Source organism: Salmo trutta, chromosome 14, assembly GCF_901001165.1.
Source record: "Salmo trutta chromosome 14, fSalTru1.1, whole genome shotgun sequence".
NCBI lineage: Eukaryota > Metazoa > Chordata > Actinopteri > Salmoniformes > Salmonidae > Salmo > Salmo trutta.
In genome coordinates this window covers 82413715-82435374 of record NC_042970.1, presented here as the reverse complement: position 1 = coordinate 82435374, position 21660 = coordinate 82413715, and the positions used below count along the sequence as shown (strand labels likewise).

Here is a 21660-nt window from a genome sequence, read left to right as displayed (position 1 = left end):
TAGTGGCTGGAGAGGAGACTAGTCCCGCCTGCAGGCGTGGCTCTCTCCCTCTGGTAGTTCGGTTAGAACTAACCGTGGGTTAGAATGGAACAGTCCGGTCATCTAGAGGGAGACAGAGACAGAGAGAGACAGAGAGAGACAGACAGAGAGACAGAGAGAGACAGAGAGAGACAGAGAGAGAGACAGAGAGAGACAGAGAGAGAGAGAGAGAGAGAGAGAGAGAGAGAGACAGAGACAGAGACAGAGACAGAGACAGAGACAGAGACAGAGACAGAGTGAGAGTGAGAGTGAGAGTGAAGCAAACCAGGATGAACAGTCAGATGTCTCCCTATTCTGTGAGTTTTGTCGCAGTGGAATAGACATTCACTTTTATTGTCAATGCTTGCACTGCTCACCATTGTATGGGATTATAAACAATCTATTTTAGATTTGTAAACTTGTAGCAAGATGTCAAAAGGCGTCTGGAGGAAACGCGCCCTCTCCACGGCTGGAGGAGCCTTGTTCACCTGCCTCGTGATGATGTTTCTTCTCGTAGCCGTTATCAAACACCGGGGGACTCTCGTGGAGGAAGGTTCCACCGGGAGAGAGTTCGGGACTCGCTCCCTGCAAAGTTTAAACAGCATGAATAATAATGACAAACCCGTTAACCAAGCTCCAGCCGAGGATCGGGTCGGGGACAAATGTCAGGCGGCCCAGGTCAAGGGTTTTTCGGCGTACTTCAGTGAGTTGAGCCGGGGGAAACGGGCGGTGGAGCACAGAGCGGTGAAGGCTAGTGATCCTACACCGGTGGAGGAGCTCAGTCCGGCGGATGTGTTCATAGCGGTGAAAACCACCAAGAAATACCACCACACCAGGCTGGATCTACTGCTGGACACATGGATCTCTAGAAACATGCTGCAGGTAATGGGAAAACTTTACACTTACAGGAATGAAGCGCCTTGCTCAGGGACAAAATGACACATCTTTCACCTAGTCGGCTCTGCGGTTTGAACCAGCAACATTTCGATTAAAACGCTCTGAACTGCTACGCCAGCCAATTGGACACATTGCTATTGTAGTAGTATGTGAAATTAGATTACCAATGCATCTAAACATGCAACAGGTGATAGGACAAATACTGTTATATTCTTAGAGGAAAACGGAGGAAAAACTAGTTTGAATAATTCCACAGAAATAAACACCCAAGTTAGTGGCATTAGATTACCAATGAATCTAAAGGCTGTCCGAGGCAACGGAACGTGTCATGGTTGCTAGGCTATGGAACATGTCATGGTTGCTAGGCTACGGAACATGTCATGGTTGCTAGGCTATGGAACATGTCATGGTTGCTAGGCTACGGAACATGTCATGGTTGCTAGGCTACGGAACATGTTATGGTTGCTAGGCTACAGGGATAACTAGGATAAACTGTAAGTAGCGGGAACTCAAGTAGAGGGAAGTTTCATAATAACAACACTTTTCTTACTACTTTACTGATAACAACTTTATTCAGGAAAGTTTGACTTACTGTGATATGTGTTTGTCCTAGTCTACCCATAGCTACTGTGTATTGAGGAAAGTTGAACTTACTACAGTATGACTGTGATATGTGTTGTCCTAGTCTACCCATAGCTACTGTGTATTGAGGAAAGTTGAACTTACTACAGTATGACTGTGATATGTGTTGTCCTAGTCTACCCATAGCTACTGTGTATTGAGGAAAGTTGAACTTACTACAGTATGACTGTGATATGTGTTGTCCTAGTCTACCCATAGCTACATTAGGGTGAGAACTTCCCTGTGGCTCAGTTGGTAGAGCATGGTGTTTGCGACGCCAGGGTTGTGGGTTCGATTCCCACGGGGGGCCAGTATGAATTTTTTATATTTTTTAAATGCATGAAATTAAATGTATGCATTCACTACTGTAAGTTGCTCTGGGTAAGAGCGTCTGCTAAATGACTCAAATGTAAATGTAAAATGTAGAACTTTAAATTGCTCTGAATGACTCTAACCAAAATGTAGTTAGAACAACATAGTGTATGCTACAGTTTTAGTGAGGCTACCAATGCATCTGCATTCAACAGAAGGCTTGACGGTGTATGTTCCCAGGGGTAACCCCAAGAAACCCCAAACCCTCCTCTCCCTGAAATACCCCTTCACCACGATTAGTTACGCCGGCTCGCTTTCATTGCCTCCGCGCTCTGACCACAGCGCGAGACAGTCAGACGTAAACCTGTAAAGTTAAACTGGAGCCGGAGCCGATGAAGATTACTCTCGGAAGGCAGATCAGAGGACGAAGGAGAAGGAATGAAAACGGAGAAGAGCTCTCTTTCTCTCTCCCCTTTTCTTCTCTCCTTGCTTGTGTCAGAAAACAAAGGGAATCAGAAAGAATAGTCATTATCATGTTTTTTTTAAAAAGGACATACAGAGGATACAAAATAATGTCATCATAGAGCTGAACTACAGCAGACTGGTAGAACTATGTCCTTATAGAGGATACTATATAATGCCATCATAGAGCTGATCTACAACAGACTGGTAGAACTATGTCCTTATAGAGGATACTATATAATGTCATCATAGAGCTGATCTACAACAGACTGGTAGAACTATGTCCTTATAGAGGATACTATATAATGTCATCATAGAGCTGATCTACAACAGACTGGTAGAACTATGTCCTTATAGAGGATACTATATAATGTCATCATAGAGCTGATCTACAACAGACTGGTAGAACTATGTCCTTATAGAGGATACTATATAATGCCATCATAGAGCTGATCTACAACAGACTGGTAGAACTATGTCCTTATAGAGGATACTATATAATGTCATCATAGAGCTGATCTACAACAGACTGGTAGAACTATGTCCTTATAGAGGATACTATATAATGCCATCATAGAGCTGATCTACAACAGACTGGTAGAACTATGTCCTTATAGAGGATACTATATAATGTCATCATAGAGCTGATCTACAACAGACTGGTAGAACTATGTCCTTATAGAGGATACTATATAATGTCATCATAGAGCTGATCTACAACAGACTGGTAGAACTATGTCCTTATAGAGGATACTATATAATGTCATCATAGAGCTGATCTACAACAGACCGGTAGAACTATGTCCTTATAGAGGATACTATATAATGTCATCATAGAGCTGATCTACAACAGACTAGTAGAACTATGTCCTTATAGAGGATACTATATAATGTCATCATAGAGCTGATCTACAACAGACCGGTAGAACTATGTGCTTATAGAGGATACTATATAATGTCATCATAGAGCTGATCTACAACAGACTGGTAGAACTATGTCCTTATAGAGGATACTATATAATGTCATCATAGAGCTGATCTACAGCAGACTGGTAGAACTATGTCCTTATAGAGGATACTATATAATGTCATCATAGAGCTGATCTACAACAGACTAGTAGAACTATGTCCTTATAGAGGATACTATATAATGTCATCATAGAGATTAACTATGTCCTTATAGAGGATACTAACACCTTCCTAATATTGAGTTGCATCACCCCTTTTTGCCCTCAGTTCGTCGGGGCATGGACTCCACAAGGTGTCGAAAGTGTTCCGCAGAGATTCTGGCCCATGTTGACTCCAATGCTTCCCACAGTTGTGTTAAGTTGGCTGGATGTCCTTTGGGTGGTGGATCATTCTTGATACACACAGGAAACTGTTGAGCGTGAAAACCCCAGCAGCGTTGCAGTTCTTGACACAAACCGGTGCGCCTGGCACCTACTACCACACCCTGTTCAAAGGCACTTTGATTTTGTCTTGCCCATTCACCCTCTGAATGAGACACATACACAATCCATGTCTCAATTCTATCAAGGCTTAAAAATCCTTCTTTAACCTGTCTCCTCCCCTTCATCTACACTGATTGAACTGGATTTAACAAGTGACATCAACAAGGGATCATACAGGTAACAAACTGAGATTAGGAGCACTCCCTTTAAGAGTGTGCTCCTAATCTCAGCTCGTTACCTGTATAAAAGACACCTGGGAGCCAGAAATCTTTCTGATTGAGAGGGGGTCAAATACTTATTTCCCTCATTAAAATGCAAATCAATTTATAACATTTTTGACATGGGTTTTTCTGGATTTTTTGGTTGTTATTCTGTCTGTCACTGTTCAAGTAAACCTACCATTAAAATTATAGACTGATCATTTCTTTGTCAGTGGGCAAACGTACAAAATCAGCAGGGGATCAAATACTTTTTTACCTCACTGTATGTCTGCTGCAGAGAGACAAGAGAGAGACATGAGAAAACAAGTTTTGATCAGTCATGGAAATAAGTGCTGGAAACATGTTGGCTCACAATGGAATAATGAGATGGAGAACAAGATATAGGATGAAAAACTGAAGTTTTGGCGCAGGTGCAGCCGACTAGTTTTAGCCAACGCTACCTAACAAAAAATGTAAAGTATCGATATAATATCCTCCAAAAATAATATTGCAATATGTAACTGTATCTGTTTTATCCCCCCATCACTATCCGCCATCCATTTCCACAACGCCTTATCAAAACCCAAGCCTACTTGATGCTAATAGAGCTCACCGTCGCCCCCTAGTGTCCGGTTTTGCAGTCATCTGCTGACGTCCTGCTTACCTGGATGGACGTCTAAATTCGCAGTGGGTCATAAGCGACCTGGCTGAACAGAGAGAGAAAAACACTGTGTTTACCCGTGTGTGTGTGTGTGTGTGTGTGTGTGTGTGTGTGTGTGTGTGGACATTCCTATGTCTGCTCTCAGGTGTGTGTCCCGCCTCACCCCTATAGGCTACTGTTAGACTGCTGAGTAAGGGAATACCTAAACACACACACACCCTGGGAACTCCCTCTCTCTTTCTCATGGGAAGTGAAGAGGTATGTGTGTGATGTTTAGGAGAGTAAACACACAGACACACCCTGGCAGAGGTAACCTTGATAATATGTTGCCTCAGAGGTAGTTGTGACGTCACCAGGAGACTTTAGCTACTTGGTTGTTATAGTGGTTGATTGTTCTAAAATGTTTCTCCTTTTCTCTCTCTCTCGGTCTCTCTGTCTCGTTATTGTTCAATTAATGTAGTTTCCTGTGTTGTAAAACTCAAATTCTGGCTTGCCTCCTAACCTTCCTCCCCCTTCTCTCTTCTCACCATTTTCTCTCTCTCCTCTCTCTCTCTCCCCTGTATGAGACAATGTGTAGTTTCCTCTGTGGGGTCTTAACAATGACACACACACAGAGAGACACACACACACATGCACACGAACACGCACAGAGGCACACGAACACGCACAGAGGCACACGAACACGCACAGAGACACACGCACAGAGACACACGCACAGAGACACACACACAGAAACACACACTCACTCAGAGACACACACTCACAGACACGCACTCAGACAAGCACACAGAGACACACACACAGAGACACACGCACACACACAGAGAGACACACGCACAGAGAGACACACGCACAGAGAGACACACGCACAGAGAGACACACACACAGAGACACACACACACAGAGACACACACACACAGAGACACACACACACAGAGACACACACAAGCTGGTTTTCCTCTGGAGGGTTTAAGAGCTCACAGGGCTGACGAGAACACACAGCTGGAGAGAAAGACTGGACTGCTGACAAACACACCGACATACACACATAGGGATACATACACACACATAGGGATACATACACACACATAGGGATACACACACACACATAGGGATACACACACACACAGGGACACACGGACACACACACGGATATACACACTGGGACACTCACACACAAATACATGGTTGCTGATTGAGGAGAAAGAACTGTCAAGTCAGAGGTTATAGGAGAGACAGAGGTTATAGGAGAGACAAAGGTTATAGGAGAGACAGAGACAGTGGTTACAGGAGCGACAGAGGTTATAGGAGAGACAGAGGTTATAGGAGAGACAGAGGTTATAGGAGAGACAGTGGTTATAGGAGAGACAGAGGTTATAGGAGAGCCAGAGGTTATAGGAGAGACAGAGGTTATAGGAGAGACGGAAGTTATAGGAGAGACAGGTTATAGGAGAGACAGAGGTTATAGGAGAGACAGAGGTTATAGGAGAGACAGAGATTATAGGAGAGAGAGAGGTTATAGGAGAGACAGTGGTTATAGGAGAGACAGAGGTCATAGGAGAGACAGAGACAGAGGTTATAGGGGAGACAGAGACAGTGGTTATAGGGGAGACAGAGACAGTGGTTAAAGGAGAGACAGAGGTTATAGGAGAGACAGAGGTTATAGGAGAGACAGAGGTTATAGGAGAGACAGTGGTTATAGGAGAGACAGGTTATAGGGGAGACAGAGACAGAGGTTATAGGGGAGACAGAGACAGAGGTTATAGGGGAGACAGAGACAGAGGTTATAGGGGAGACAGAGACAGAGGTTATAGGGGAGACAGAGGTTATAGGAGAAACAGTGGTTATAGGAGAGACAGTGGTTATAGGAGAGACAGTGGTCATAGGAGAGACAGAGACAGTGGTTATAGGAGAGACAGAGACAGTGGTTATTGGAGAGACAGAGACCGTGGTTATAGTAGAGACAGAGACAGTGGTTATAGGAGAGACAGTGGTTATAGGAGAGAGTGGTTATAGGAGAGACAGAGGTTATAGGAGAGACAGAGGTTATAGGAGAGACAGAGACAGTGGTTATAGGAGAGACAGAGACAGAGGTTATAGGAGAGACAGAGACAGTGGTTATAGGAGAGACAGAGACAGTGGTTATAGGAGAGACAGAGACAGAGGTTATAGGAGAGACAGAGGTTATAGGAGAGACAGAGGTTATAGGAGAGACAGTGGTTATAGGAGAGACAGTGGTCATAGGAGAGACAGTGGTTATAGGAGAGACAGAGGTTATAGGAGAGACAGAGACAGTGGTTATAGGAGAGACAGAGACAGAGGTTATAGGAGAGACAGAGACAGTGGTTATAGGAGAGGGAGAGACAGAGGTTATAGGAGAGACAGAGGTTATAGGAGAGACAGAGGTTATAGGAGAGACAGTGGTTATAGGAGAGACAGTGGTTATAGGAGAGACAGAGGTTATAGGAGAGACAGAGATAGTGGTTATAGGAGAGACATAGACAGAGGTTATACGAGAGACAGAGACAGTGGTTATAGGAGAGACAGAGACTGAGGTTATAGGAGAGACAGAGGTTATAGGAGAGACAGAGGTTATAGGAGAGACAGAGGTTATAGGAGAGACAGAGGTTATAGGAGAGACAGTGGTTATAGGAGAGACAGAGGTTATAGGAGAGACAGAGGTTATAGGAGAGACAGAGGTTATAGGAGAGACAGGTTATAGGAGAGACAGGTTATAGGAGAGACAGAGGTTATAGGAGAGACAGTGGTTATAGGAGAGACAGGTTATAGGAGAGACAGAGGTTATAGGAGAGACAGTGGTTATAGGAGAGACAGAGACAGAGGTTATAGGGGAGACAGAGACAGAGGTTATAGGGGAGACAGAGACAGAGGTTATAGGGGAGACAGAGACAGAGGTTATAGGGGAGACAGAGACAGTGGTTATAGGAGAGACAGAGGTTATAGGAGAGACAGTGGTTATAGGAGAGACAGTGGTTATAGGAGAGACAGGTTATAGGAGAGACAGAGGTTATAGGAGAGACAGAGGTTATAGGAGAGACAGAGACAGTGATTATATGGGAGACAGAGACAGTGGTTATAGGAGAGACAGAGGTTATAGGAGAGACAGTGGTTATAGGAGAGACAGGTTATAGGAGAGACAGAGGTTATAGGAGAGACAGAGACAGTGGTTATAGGGGAGACAGAGACAGTGGTTATAGGGGAGACAGAGACAGTGGTTATAGGGGAGACAGAGACAGTGGTTATAGGAGAGACAGTGGTTATAGGAGAGACAGAGGTTATAGGAGAGACAGAGGTTATAGGAGAGACAGAGGTTATAGGGGAGACAGAGACAGAGGTTATAGGGGAGACAGAGACAGAGGTTATAGGGGAGACAGAGACAGAGGTTATAGGGGAGACAGAGACAGAGGTTATAGGGGAGACAGAGACAGAGGTTATAGGGGAGACAGAGACAGTGGTTATAGGAGAGACAGAGACATTGGTTATAGGAGAGACAGAGGTTATATGAGAGACAGAGGTTATAGGAGAGACAGAGGTTATAGGAGAGACAGAGGTTATAGGGGAGACAGAGACAGTGGTTATAGGGGAGACAGAGACAGAGGTTATAGGAGAGACAGTGGTTATAGGAGAGACAGAGGTTATAGGAGAGACAGAGGTTATAGGAGAGACAGAGACAGTGGTTATAGGGGAGACAGAGACAGTGGTTATAGGGGAGACAGAGACAGTGGTTATAGGAGAGACAGAGACCGTGGTTATAGGAGAGACAGTGGTTATAGGAGAGACAGAGGTTATAGGAGAGACAGAGGTTATAGGAGAGACAGAGGTTATAGGAGAGACAGAGACAGTGGTTATAGGGGAGACAGAGACAGTGGTTATAGGGGAGACAGAGACAGTGGTTATAGGAGAGACAGAGACCGTGGTTATAGGAGAGACAGTGGTTATAGGAGAGACAGAGGTTATAGGAGAGACAGAGGTTATAGGAGAGACAGAGGTTATAGGGGAGACAGAGACAGAGGTTATAGGGGAGACAGAGGTTATAGGAGAGACAGAGGTTATAGGAGAGACAGTGGTTATAGGAGAGACAGTGGTCATATGAGAGACAGAGACAGTGGTTATAGGAGAGACAGAGACATTGGTTATAGGAGAGACAGAGACAGTGGTTATAGGAGAGACAGAGACAGTGGTTATAGGAGAGACAGAGACAGTGGTTATAGGAGAGACAGAGACAGTGGTTATAGGAGAGACAGAGACAGTGGTTATAGGAGAGACAGAGACAGTGGTTATAGGAGAGACAGAGGTTATAGGAGAGACAGAGGTTATAGGAGAGACAGAGGTTATAGGAGAGACAGAGGTTATAGGAGAGACAGAGGTTATAGGAGAGACAGAGGTTATAGGAGAGACAGAGGTTATAGGAGAGACAGAGGTTATAGGAGAGACAGAGGTTATAGGAGAGACAGAGGTTATAGAAGAGACAGAGGTTATAGGAGAGACAGTGGTTATAGGAGAGACAGAGACAGTGGTTATAGGAGAGACAGAGGTTATAGGAGGGACAGTGGTTATAGGAGAGACAGTGGTTATAGGAGAGACAGAGGTTATAGGAGAGACGGAGGTTATAGGAGAGACAGAGGTTATAGGAGAGACAGAGACAGTGGTTATAGGAGAGACAGAGACAGAGGTTATAGGAGAGACAGTGGTTATAGGAGAGACAGAGGTTATAGGAGAGACAGAGGTTATAGGAGAGACAGAGGTTATAGGAGAGTCAGAGACAGTGGCTATAGGAGAGATAGAGACTTGTGTTAGCTCCCAGAGATAATGCCTAGGGTTTAGCTCAGCAGGCAAACACAGTTTAAGTCTGAAGAGACCTGGACAAACAAACATACACACACACACACACGCGCACACAGACACACACACACACACACACACACACGTGAGAATGTAATGTAATCTATAATCAGTATGGGAGCAGGAAGCTGGAGAGAGGTGTTGACACTCACATCAAAACACTGACCCTGTCTGTTGTGTGTCTGTGTGTGTCGTGTGTGTGTGTGTCCGTGTGTGTGTGTGTGTCGTGTGTGTCCGTGTGTGTGTGTGTGTCGTGTGTGTGTGTCCGTGTGTGTGTCCATGTGTGTGTGTGTTTGTGTGTGTGTGTGTGTGTGTGTTAAGAGAACCACACACCACCATGGAAAAGGGAGAGATGAGACTGTTTTGCCCATGTGCTGCGCTAGGCAGGGGGCAGGGAAGTGTCTGTGTTTATTTGGGGGGTCTCAGGGTGGGTCTTTCCTGCCTGGGGGAATCCGGGGTACGCCTGGCTGCTGCTGGCTTCCTGAGTTCTGACAGACACACACAGACACACACACAGACATACCACGCACGCACACACACAGACACACACACAGACATACCACGCACGCACACACCCACACACACACACAGACAGACATACCACGCACGCACACACACAGACACACACACACAGACATACTATGCACGCACACACCCACACACACACACAGACATACCACGCACGCACACACCCACACACACACACAGACAGACATACCACGCACGCACACACACAGACACACACACACAGACATACTATGCACGCACACACCCACACACACACACAGACATACCACGCACGCACACACACAGACACACACACAGACATACCACGCACGCACACACCCACACACACAAACGTTGTCTACTTCTAAAATGTGGTTATTTAATTGAAAAATAGTAAACATTAATTGAATTAATTAATTTGTACCATATAATAACGTTGTAGGGCTTTTAACTGGTCGGGACATTGTTGTTATCCCAGAGTCATGCCAACTCATTATGCAGTGGGAACTGTTGAAGTGGGAGACACACACACACACACACACGCGGCAGTGGGAGTAATGTGAGGAATGTGTCAGAGAGAGTTGGAACAAAGACTTTCTCCCAGGGAGATGTCCCTCTCTAGTTAACTACAGCAGCTGTATGCTAATACCTCGGAGTGTGTGAGTGTCGGGGGGTTACTTTCAACAATCTAACGTATAAAATACAGTTTGACTTGTTTAACGCTTTTTTGGGGTTTCATAGTTTTGATGTCTTCTCTATTATTCTACAATGTAGAAAATAGTTCAAAAATAAAGAAAAACCCTTGAATGAGTAGGTGTGTCCAAACTGTTGACTGGTACTGTATGTGTATGGTCTATCATTGAATGTCACATTAGCAGACACACACACACACACACACACACACACACCACTGGACTGGTCAGCAGCTGTTATGGTGCTGAGTGGTTTACCTTAGTCTTGGCTCAGATTCAATATCAGCACTATTGTCTGTCTCCACTCAATACTGTGACTGTGGTGGATAAACTACCCCTACCGTCTGTCTGTCTGTCTGTCTGTCTGTCTGTCTGTCTGTCTGTCTGTCTGTCTGTCTGTCTGTCTGTCTGTCTGTCTGTCTGTCTGTCTGTCTGTCTGTCTGTCTGTCTGTCTGTCTGTCTGTCTGTCTGTCTGTCTGTCTGTCTGTCTGTCTGTCTGTCTCCACTCAATAATGTGACTGTGGTGGATAAACTAGCCCTATCCTGTGTGTGTGTGTGTGTGTGTGTGTGTGTGTGTGTAACATGATGTCACCTGTAGTGGAAAACAACCCTGTGGAACAATGATGGAACGGAATGTTGTTCTGTTTTAGACCAGTCGGCTGAAACAATGTTTTCACTTTACTTTACCAACAACAGCCTGATCAAACAGGATGACTGGGGCTGGGGCCCAAATGCCACTCCTATGTAGTGCACTACAGTGCATGCAGACCCCCTGACTTCACTCCTATGTAGTGCACTACAGTGCATGCAGACCCCTGACTTCACTCCTATGTAGTGCACTACAGTGCATGCAGACCCCCTGACTTCACTCCTATGTAGTGCACTACAGTGCATGCAGACCCCCTGACTTCACTCCTATGTAGTGCACTACAGTGCATGCAGACCCCTGACTTCACTCCTATGTAGTGCACTACAGTGCATGCAGACCCCCTGACTTCACTCCTATGTAGTGCACTACAGTGCATGCAGACCCCCTGACTTCACTCCTATGTAGTGCACTACAGTGCATGCAGACCCCCTGACTTCACTCCTATGTAGTGCACTACAGTGCATTCAGACCCCCTGACTTCACTCCTATGTAGTGCACTACAGTGCATGCAGACCCCCTGACTTCACTCCTATGTAGTGCACTACAGTGCATGCAGACCCCCTGACTTCACTCCTATGTAGTGCACTACAGTGCATGCAGACCCCCTGACTTCACTCCTATGTAGTGCACTACAGTGCATGCAGACCCCTTGACCTTTTTCCACATGTTATTACGTTACAGCCATATTCTAAAATGGATTAAATATTATTTTTGTTGTCAACCAACACATAATACCCCATAATGACAAAGTGAAAACAGGATTTTATACATTTTTACATAAGTATTTAGACCCTTTGCTATGAGACTTGAAATTGAGCTCAGGTGCATCCTGTTTCCATTGATCACCCTTAAGATGTTTCTACAACTTGATTGGAGTCCACCTGTGGTAAATTCAATTGATTGGACATGATTTGGAAAGGCACGCACCTGTCTATATAAGGTCCCACAAGCCATGAGGTCGAAGGACTTGTCTGTAGAGCTCCGAGACAGGATTGTGTCGAGGTACAGATCTGGGGAAGGGTACCAAAACATTTCTGCAGCATTGAAGGTCCCCAAGAACACAGTGGCCTCCGTCATTCTTAATGGAAGAAGTCTGGAACCAGCAATACTCATCCTAGAGCTGGCCGCCCGGCCAAACTGAGCAATCGGGGAAGAAGGGCCTTGGTCAGGGAGGTAACCAAGAACCCGATGGTCACTCTGACAGAGCACCAGTTCCTCTGTGGAGATTGAAGAACCTTCCAGAAGGACAACCATCTCTGCAGCACTCCACCAATCAGGCCTTTATGGTTGAGTGGCCAGACGGAAGCCTCTCCTAAGTAAAAGGCACATGACAGCCAGCTTGGAATTTGCCAAAAGGCACCTAAAGGACTCTCAGACCATGAGAAACAAGATTCTCTGATCTGATGAAACTAAGATTTAACTATTTGGCCTGAATGCCAAGTGTCACGTCTGGAGGAAACCTGGCACCCTACGGTTAAGCATGGTGGTGGCAGCATCATGTTGTGGGGGTGTTTTTCAGTGGCAGGGACTGGGAGACTAGTCAGGATTGAGGGGAAGATGAACGGAGCAAAGTACAAAGAGATCCTTGATGAAAACCTGCTCCAGAGCTCTCAGGACCTTAGACTGGGGTGAAGGTTCACCTTCCAACAGGACAACTACCCTAAGCACACAGCCAAGACAATGCAGGAGTGGATTCGGGACAAGTGTCTGAATGTTCTTGAGTGGCCCAGCCAGAGCCCGGACTTGAACCCGATCGAACATCTCTGGAGAGACCTGAAAGTAGCTGTGCAGCGACGCTCCCCATCCAACCTGACAGAGCTTGAGAGGATCTGCAGAGAAGAATGGGATAAACTCCCCAAATACAGGGGTGCCAAGGTTGTAGAATCATACCCAAGAAGACTTGAGGCTGTAATCGCTGCCAAAGGTGCTTCAACAAAGTACTGAGTAAAGGGTCTGAATAATTACGTAAATGTGATATTTCAGTTTTTAATATTGTGTAAATTTGCGACAATTTAAACAAAACTTGCTTTGTCATTTGATTTTGCTTTTTTTTCTGTTTTTGCTTTTTCCGTTTGCCTCCGTTCCAGCCATTACTATGAGCCGTCCTTCCCCTATAGGGAATAGTGTACTATATGGGACGCATCCTGTCTGACTACTGTTCTACAGAGTAGTGTTGTCTCACTATTCACACTACATTATGATAGACACACACTGACCTTCTCTTTGTGTGTGTGTGTTTTCAGACGTACATATTCACCGACGGAGAGGATGACAGGCTGAGGAAGAGGATGGGTGAGATTCAAAAATAAAAACACATTTATACACATATTCTAAAGGTGGCAGATTATAACAGGAAGCTAATATTGTTATTCTAAAGGTGGCAGATTATAACAGGAAGCTAATATTGTTATTCTAAAGGTGACAGATTATAACAAGAAGCTAATATTGTTATTCTAGAGGTGCCAGATTATAACAGGAAGCTAATATTGTTATTCTAGAGGTGCCAGATTATAACAGGAAGCTAATATTGTTATTCTAAAGGTGCCAGATTATAACAGGACGCTAATATTGTTATTCTAAAAGTGCCAGATTATAACAGGAAGCTAATATTGTTATTCTAAAAGTGCCAGATTATAACAGGAAGCTAATATTGTTATTCTAGAGGTGCCAGATTATAACAGGAAGCTAATATTGTTATTCTGGAGGTGCCAGGTTATAACAGGAAGCTAATATTGTTATTCTAGAGGTGCCAGATTATAACAGGAAGCTAATATTGTTATTCTAAAGGTGCCAGATTATAACAGGAAGCTAAAATTGTTATTCTAGAGGTGCCAGATTATAACAGGAAGCTAATATTGTTATTCTGGAGGTGCCAGATTATAACAGGAAGCTAATATTGTTATTCTAGAGGTGCCAGATTATAACAGGAAGCTAATATTGTTATTCTGGAGGTGCCAGATTATAACAGGAAGCTAATATTGTTATTCTGGAGGTGCCAGATTATAATAGGAAGATAATATTGTTATTCTAGAGGTGCCAGGTTATAACAGGAAGCTAATATTGTTATTCTAGAGGTGCCAGATTATAACAGGAAGCTAATATTGCCGACTCATTCAAAACTGTTTTGCCACCATAGTAACACAATAGCATCCAATCATCTTTGTTAAAAGTCACATACTGTATTGTGTTGTGTGCTATGCATCATTTGACCCCAGGGCTCATTTACTGACTGTCTGACTGACTGATTGATTGATGTTATTCCTACAGGGAGTCACATGATCAATACTAACTGTTCAGCGGCCCACAGTCGCCAGGCTCTGTCCTGTAAAATGGCCGTCGAATACGACACCTTCATCAGCTCTGGCAAAAAGTAAGACACACACACACACACACACACACACACACACACACACACACACACACACACACACACACACACACACACACACACACACAAACCGAAATGACAAAATTAGCAGTTTGCGTTAATGGCTTAGGAATCAAAGTCAGGTTGATTGTGGTTAACCCTTCTAGGTGGTTCTGCCATGTGAATGATGATACTGATTGTGGTTAACCCTTCTAGGTGGTTCTGCCATGTGGATGATGATACTGATTGTTGTTAACTCTTCTAGTTGGTTCTGCCACGTAGATGATGATACTGATTGTGGTTAACCCTTCTAAGTGGTTCTGCCATGTGGATGATGATACTGATTGTGGTTAACCCTTCTAGGTGGTTCTGCCATGTGGATGATGATACTGATTGTTGTTAACTCTTCTAGTTGGTTCTGCCACGTAGATGATGATACTGATTGTGGTTAACCCTTCTTGGTGGTTCTGCCACGTGGATAATGATACTGATTGTGGTTAACCCTTCTAGGTGGTTCTGCCACGTGGATGATGATAACTACGTGAACATACGTCCCCTTGTGAAGCTCCTGTCTCACTACAGCCATGCCCACGACGTCTACATTGGCCGGCCTAGCCTCGACCGACCGCTAGAAGCCACCGAGAGGTTTGGCGACTCCCACACGGTAAGTGACCAGGAGGTAATGTGTTCACTAACCTAAAACATGTTTCTCTTCTCATTTTAACCATTATTTTGTTTTGTGACTATATAATAACCCAGCAAGCACATTTTGGTTCCTTGGAAGTTGTGGGAACATGCATCTTTGGTTTCCCATTAGTTCTGGGAATGAAGCCATACGTTTCCTGACTGGTTAAACTGAACTGTTTTTTAAAACATTTTGAGAACAGAAGTTAACATTTAGCCTGTTCTGGGAACGTTCGTTTTGAGGCTGCAGGGATGTTCTGAGAACATTTTGCTATGGTTACTATGGTTCCCTGAAAGTTTTCCTGGGAGGTTTTATTACCGTTCTGAGAACATAAATTATAGGGTATTTGAAGGTAATTAAATAACGTTCTGAGAACATTCCCTAAATGTTCTTAATGCTTAAAAGAGTATTTGGATTTTTTTTTTTTATAACTTTAACTTTTCACTGAATGTTTCAATAACACTGCTAGCTTAGTTTAGGTTAACTGTTTGGAACTCCAAGTATAGATAGGACACATGGAAATGAATTTTCTTAGGCATTAATTATGCAAACCCATTTCTTTATTATTGTGTGGGTTTTGAACCTATGATCTTCTGTTCTGAATCCATGGAATTATTCCACTGCACCACCAAGATGGAGATAGAGAAAGTTGTGTTGATGCAGGGCCAATGTAGATCTTAACACATGGTGAGTGAGATACAGGCAGGAATCAGCACTGAATCCCAGAAATGAGCCATCTAGGGGGAGGGGTGCCCCCTTGTGGACAGAGCGAAGCACCCAACGTTTTACTCCCACTCTGGGGAGATTGATAAACCCCGTGAACACCATTGAACGAGGGGTACCAGAGGGGCATTAAACATGGACAAGATTCCAACACACGTTGTGCTTCCGTGAGACTGTATAGTCTGCATGGATCCTGGCTCCCTTATGGGCACAGAGGGTAATGGCTGCCGTAACAAAACGTGGGGACACTGTCGTCACGGTAATGTTTTTGTGGAGCGGTGCACTGGTTGCTCAGACCCCTGCTAACACGGAACCGAAACCGGCTGCGCACGTGCGCTATCGTGCATACATTTATTTTGTCCCCCTACACCAAACGCGATCACGACACGTAGGTTAAAATATCAAAACAAACTCTGAACCAAAGACATTAATTTGGGGACAGGTCGAAAAGCATTAAACATGTATGGTAATTTAGCTAGTTAGCTTGCACTTGCTAGCTAATTTGTCCTATTTAGCTAGCTTGCTGTTGCTAGCTAATTTGTCCTGGGATATAAACATTGAGTTGTTATTTTACCCGAAATGCACAAGGTCCTCTACTCTGACAATTATTCCACACATAACTCTCAACCGAATCGTTTCTAGTCATCTCTCCTCCTTCCAGGCTTTTTCATCTTTGAACTTATATTGTGATTGGCTTCTACACTTTCATAGTATTACCACGACAACCGGCAAAACAGTTCGTCTTTCAGTCACCCACATGGGTATAACCAATGAGGAGATGGCACGTGGGTACCTGCTTCTATAAACCAATGAGGAGATGGGAGAGGCAGGACTTGCAGCGCGATCTGCATCAGAAATAGGAATGACTTCTATTTTAGCCTTTGGCAACGCAGACGCTCTTTGCGAGCAGTGTGGGTGCACTAATTGAAGAACATATATTCCTAAATTCATTTTTAGGAATATATGTAGTCAGGTTATAAGGCCCCTTTCTCCAGGTTACCCAAGCCAGCTCTTCGGGGGCTGCTTACTCATCGGAGGAGCACGCAAGCCACGCTTTCTCCACTCCCTCCAACTCCAGGAATTGAAAACAATAATGGGGTTGCCATAACAATGGGGAACACTGGTAAACTTAATTCACCGGAAGTTATGCATGCTAGCCAACATTAGCCAGGAGGCTCTTTAGTCTAAGCTAGACTGGCTAGCATCTTTGACTGCAGCACGGTCCGTTTAGAATAACCAAGCAACTTAACGCTACGTATATTAAACAAGAGAGCTACCCCAAGCAACTCCACCATGGCAGGAATAGCTAGCACGCTATGCAGAGCAGCTCCACCGTGGGGATGAATAGCTAGCACGCTATGCAGAGCAACTCCACCGTGGGGATGAATAGCTAGCACGCTATGCAGAGCAACTCCACCGTGGGGATGAATAGCTAGCACGCTATGCAGAGCTTGTTAGCTGGCCTGGTCTTGAAAGTCTCTATGTAGGACCGGACCAAAGAGGAGAGACCGGACCCTTCATCCACAAGTTAGAGAGGCAAGCAGTGCTTGACTGAGACATAAACTTTGAGTAGCCTTCCGTAACCGGTGACAGAGCGCACAGGAACCAGGTTGAGCGACGGCAGCCACTGTACATACCACGTCCAGGCAGACAAGGCATTTGCTCCAACCAAAGACCCAATCTATGTCGGCGTCATACTACTCAGACTCGGCTGAGGTATGGTCACCCGGGAGAAGAAGTGAATATCTGAAACACCAAGGCCCCTATAGAATGCTACACGAGTGTCAAGAGAACCTGCGTGTAGACAAGTAGGGAAACAGTGCCAGTCCTGCACATGAACTGATTTGAGTAATGGCATGCCAGAGCATGCACCGAGCCGAGACATACAAGTCAACAAACGTGAGTATCTCTTTATTTATTTGGGCATGGTCGCGAACCTCAACCGGGCTTAGCCTTCACCATCTAGCTCTCATTTTTCTGTCATCTTACTCATTGTTATAGCAACGGCAAGAAACCTTAAGAGAAACCAATTGTTTGTGATTATGAAACTATGAGAACCATACAATGTCCAGGGGGTGAGCACAGTCTACCACAAAGCGACAGTGTTGTTGGTGCAACTAAGACCGTCTCGTCTTACAATTGTTTGTTTTAGTATCGTGAATTGTTCCTGTTCACACTGAGGTGAAGAGCGGAATAATTGAAGGAATAAATCCGAGGCTCATGCTTATCACCTGTGGAAGGCGGGGCTTCCAGCGAGGCGCAGATTTCATTGGCCTTGTCAGATGTGATTGTAGATCCTTCAACCGAAGTCGTGAGAGTACGTATGTTGTACCGAAGTTGACTGACTGAAAAGGAACATATGGTTCTTAGAACGTTATGTGCTAGTTGGGTGGTTCTCAGAACGTTATGTGCTAGCTGGGTGGTTCTCAGAACGTTATGTGCTAGTTGGGTGGTTCTCAGAACGTTATGTGCTAGTTGGGTGGTTCTCAGAACGTTATGTGCTAGCTGGGTGGTTCTCAGAACGTTATGTGCTAGTTGGGTGGTTCTCAGAACGTTATGTGCTAGTTGGGTGGTTCTCAGAACATTATGTGCTAGTTGGGTGGTTCTCAGAACGTTATGTGCTAGCTGGGTGGTTCTCAGAACGTTATGTGCTAGTTGGGTGGTTCTCAGAACGTTATGTGCTAGTTGGGTGGTTCTCAGAACGTTATGTGCTAGTTGGGTGGTTCTCAGAACGTTATGTGCTAGTTGGGTGGTTCTCAGAACGTTATGTGCTAGTTGGGTATATTGGGTATATATTGTATATAGATAATAATATTGAATATGAATGTATGTGTGAGTTTCCATTTATAATTGTATCTGCCTATATAATGCCCTACATTGTGTTTATTACATGTTAGTAATATTGTGTGTATTTTGTATGCATGTTGTGTGCTTTCAGCGTCCAGTGCGTTTCTGGTTTGCCACAGGAGGGGCAGGGTTCTGTGTTAGTCGAGGTCTCGCCCTCAAGATGAGCCCCTGGGCCAGGTGAGACTGTGTGTGTATATTTTGAGACTCACAGTGGGTTATTTTCCTGCTTTTCTGTGAGGTTGTGTACATACGTGTGTTTATGTGTGTTGATTTTGGAAGTCAGTAGGCAGTTTCCACACATGACATATTCACTCTCTCTTTCTCCTCTCTCTTTTGCCGTCTTTCTCTCTAACTCTCACTCCCTCCCTTTCTCTCTTTATCTCTCTCTCATGCTTTCTCTCTCACGCTTTCTCTCTCTCTCACGCTCTCCCTCACTCTCTGTCTCTCTATCTCTATCTATTGCTCTGTCTCTCTCTCTCCCGGTCCCCAGTGGAGGTAATTTCATGACAACAGCTGATCGTATTCGTCTCCCTGACGACTGTACGGTTGGTTACATCATCGAGGCGTTGCTTGGGGTGGGTCTTATCCGCTCCCCACTGTTCCACTCTCACCTGGAGAACCTTCAGCTGGTGTCACCGACACAGATACACCACCAGGTACACACACACACAGTAATACTCTATGGAGTATGGACCCTGTTAAGCTTCCATGGAACGCAGCGCTAAATACTGGCCAATGGAGCGCAGCGCTAAATACTGGCCAATGGAACGCAGCGATAAATACTGGCCAATGGAACGCAGCGATAAATACTGGCCAATGGAACGCAGCGCTAAATACTGGCCAATGGAACGCAGCGCTAAATACTGGCCAATGGAACGCAGCGCTAAATACTGGCCAATGGAACGCAGCGCTAAATACTGGCCAATGGAACGCAGCGCTAAATACTGGCCAATGGAACGCAGCGCTAAATACTGGCCAATGGAACGCAGCGCTAAATACTGGCCAATGGAACGCAGCGCTAAATACTGGCCAATGGAATGTAGCGCTAAATACTGGCCAATGGAACATGATATAGCCTACTGAATGGAATGTTCTCATTTATTGAATACAGTCTGACAGGTGTGTGTGTGTGTGTTTGTTTGTTTGTTTGTTTATTGCCGTTTCAGGTAACTCTGAGTTATGGAACGTTTGATAGTAAGAGAAACATAATCAACGTAAGAGGAGCTCTCTCATTGGAGGAAGACCCTACCAGGTAATATAGGGTTTGTGTTTGCGTCTGCATGTGTGTCTTTTGAGAGCCACAGTGGGTCGCTTCCCTACTTTGTCTAAGTGACTGTGTGAGTGTTTGCGTGTAAAACTCTCTGTATGCATGTGTTTTCAAGTTGTTGTATTAAAAGTCTCAGCAGGCAGTTTCCATGCAGTGTCACATTCACTTCCCTTCTCTCACTTCTTTCTCTCCCACATACTCTCTCCCCCCCTCTCTCTCTGCCCCTCCCCCTCTCCTCCTCTCTGCCCCTCTCTCTCTGCCCCTCCCCCTCTCCTCCTCTCTGCCCCTCTCTCCCTCCCTCTCTCTGCCCCTCTCTCTCTCTCTACCCCTCTCTCTCCCTCTCTCCCTCCCTCTCTCTCTCTCTACCCCTCTCTCTCCCTCTCTGCCCCTCCCCCTCTCCTCCTTCTCTCTCTCTGCCCCTCTCTCCCTCCCTCTCTCTCTCTCTCTCTCTCTGCCCCTCCCCCTCTCCTCCTTCTCTCTCTCTGCCCCTCTCTCCCTCCCTCTCTCTCTCTCTCTACCCCTCTCTCTCCCTCTCTGCCCCTCTCTCTCCCCCCCCCTCTCTCAGGTTCAGGTCTGTCCATTGTGTCTTATACCCAGACATTCCGTGGTGTTCAGCCCTGACCTGGTACTGAGGTACTGACCCCACCAGTCCAGAGACACGGAAAGAGGGGAGAAGACGAGAGATGGATTAAAGACACGGAGGGAGCGGTGGACAGAGGAGAGAAGTGGAGAAGAGGGACTAAAAATATTGATGAATGGATAGACAGAGGAGAGGACAGGAGAGACAGAGCCATTAACCTCCCTCTGTATGGATTCAGAATGAGACCTTATTGTCATGATACGGTGCCTTCTGACCATAGAACGGCTTTCTCAAGCTCTCATGTCCTACGGATCGTTTTGGGGTTCCTAGGGCCTCTGGGGCACCTCGTGGGACGACACTGAATCTCTCCGTCACCGGATCCTTGCGCCCTCTAACCCTTGACCTCTAACCCCTAGTCCCTCCCAGAGAGGCCTGGTGGGGAGAAGAGACGATCGCGATGTTGTTGTGAAGTTGCTGATTGCAGATGGCTCTGTGATGGACAACGTTGCAGCTCTAACACAGGGGGACTGTTTTAAGCCACGGTGTTGTTGTGAAGTTGCTGATTGCAGATGGCTCTGTGATGGATAACGTTGCAGCTCTAACAGAGGGGGACTGTTTTAAGCCACGGTGTTGTTGTGAAGTTGCTGATTGCAGATGGCTCTGTGATGGATAACGTTGCAGCTCTAACAGAGGGGGACTGTTTTAAGGCACGGTGTTGTTGTGAGGTTGCTGATTGCAGATGGCTCTGTGATGGACAACGTTGCAGCTCTAACAGAGGGGGACTGTTTTAAGCCACGGTGCTGTTGTGAGGTTGCTGATTGCAGATGGCTCTGTGATGGACAACGTTGCAGCTCTAAC

General features: G+C 45.3%; 1 protein-coding gene across 1 annotated transcript; it reads left to right on the top strand.

Annotated features, from left to right (window-relative positions):
* Window positions 1–323: 323 nt before the first annotated feature.
* LOC115147657 (beta-1,3-N-acetylglucosaminyltransferase lunatic fringe) lies at window positions 324–20968 on the top strand. The gene is made up of 8 exons (XM_029689949.1): window positions 324–900; window positions 13577–13625; window positions 14601–14703; window positions 15211–15364; window positions 19047–19132; window positions 19446–19611; window positions 20122–20207; window positions 20788–20968. The coding sequence occupies exons 1-8, from the start codon at window positions 448–450 to the stop codon at window positions 20852–20854; spliced, it is 1164 nt and encodes a 387-aa protein (XP_029545809.1). The 5' UTR covers window positions 324–447; the 3' UTR covers window positions 20855–20968.
* The last annotated feature ends 692 nt before the right edge of the window (window positions 20969–21660 follow it).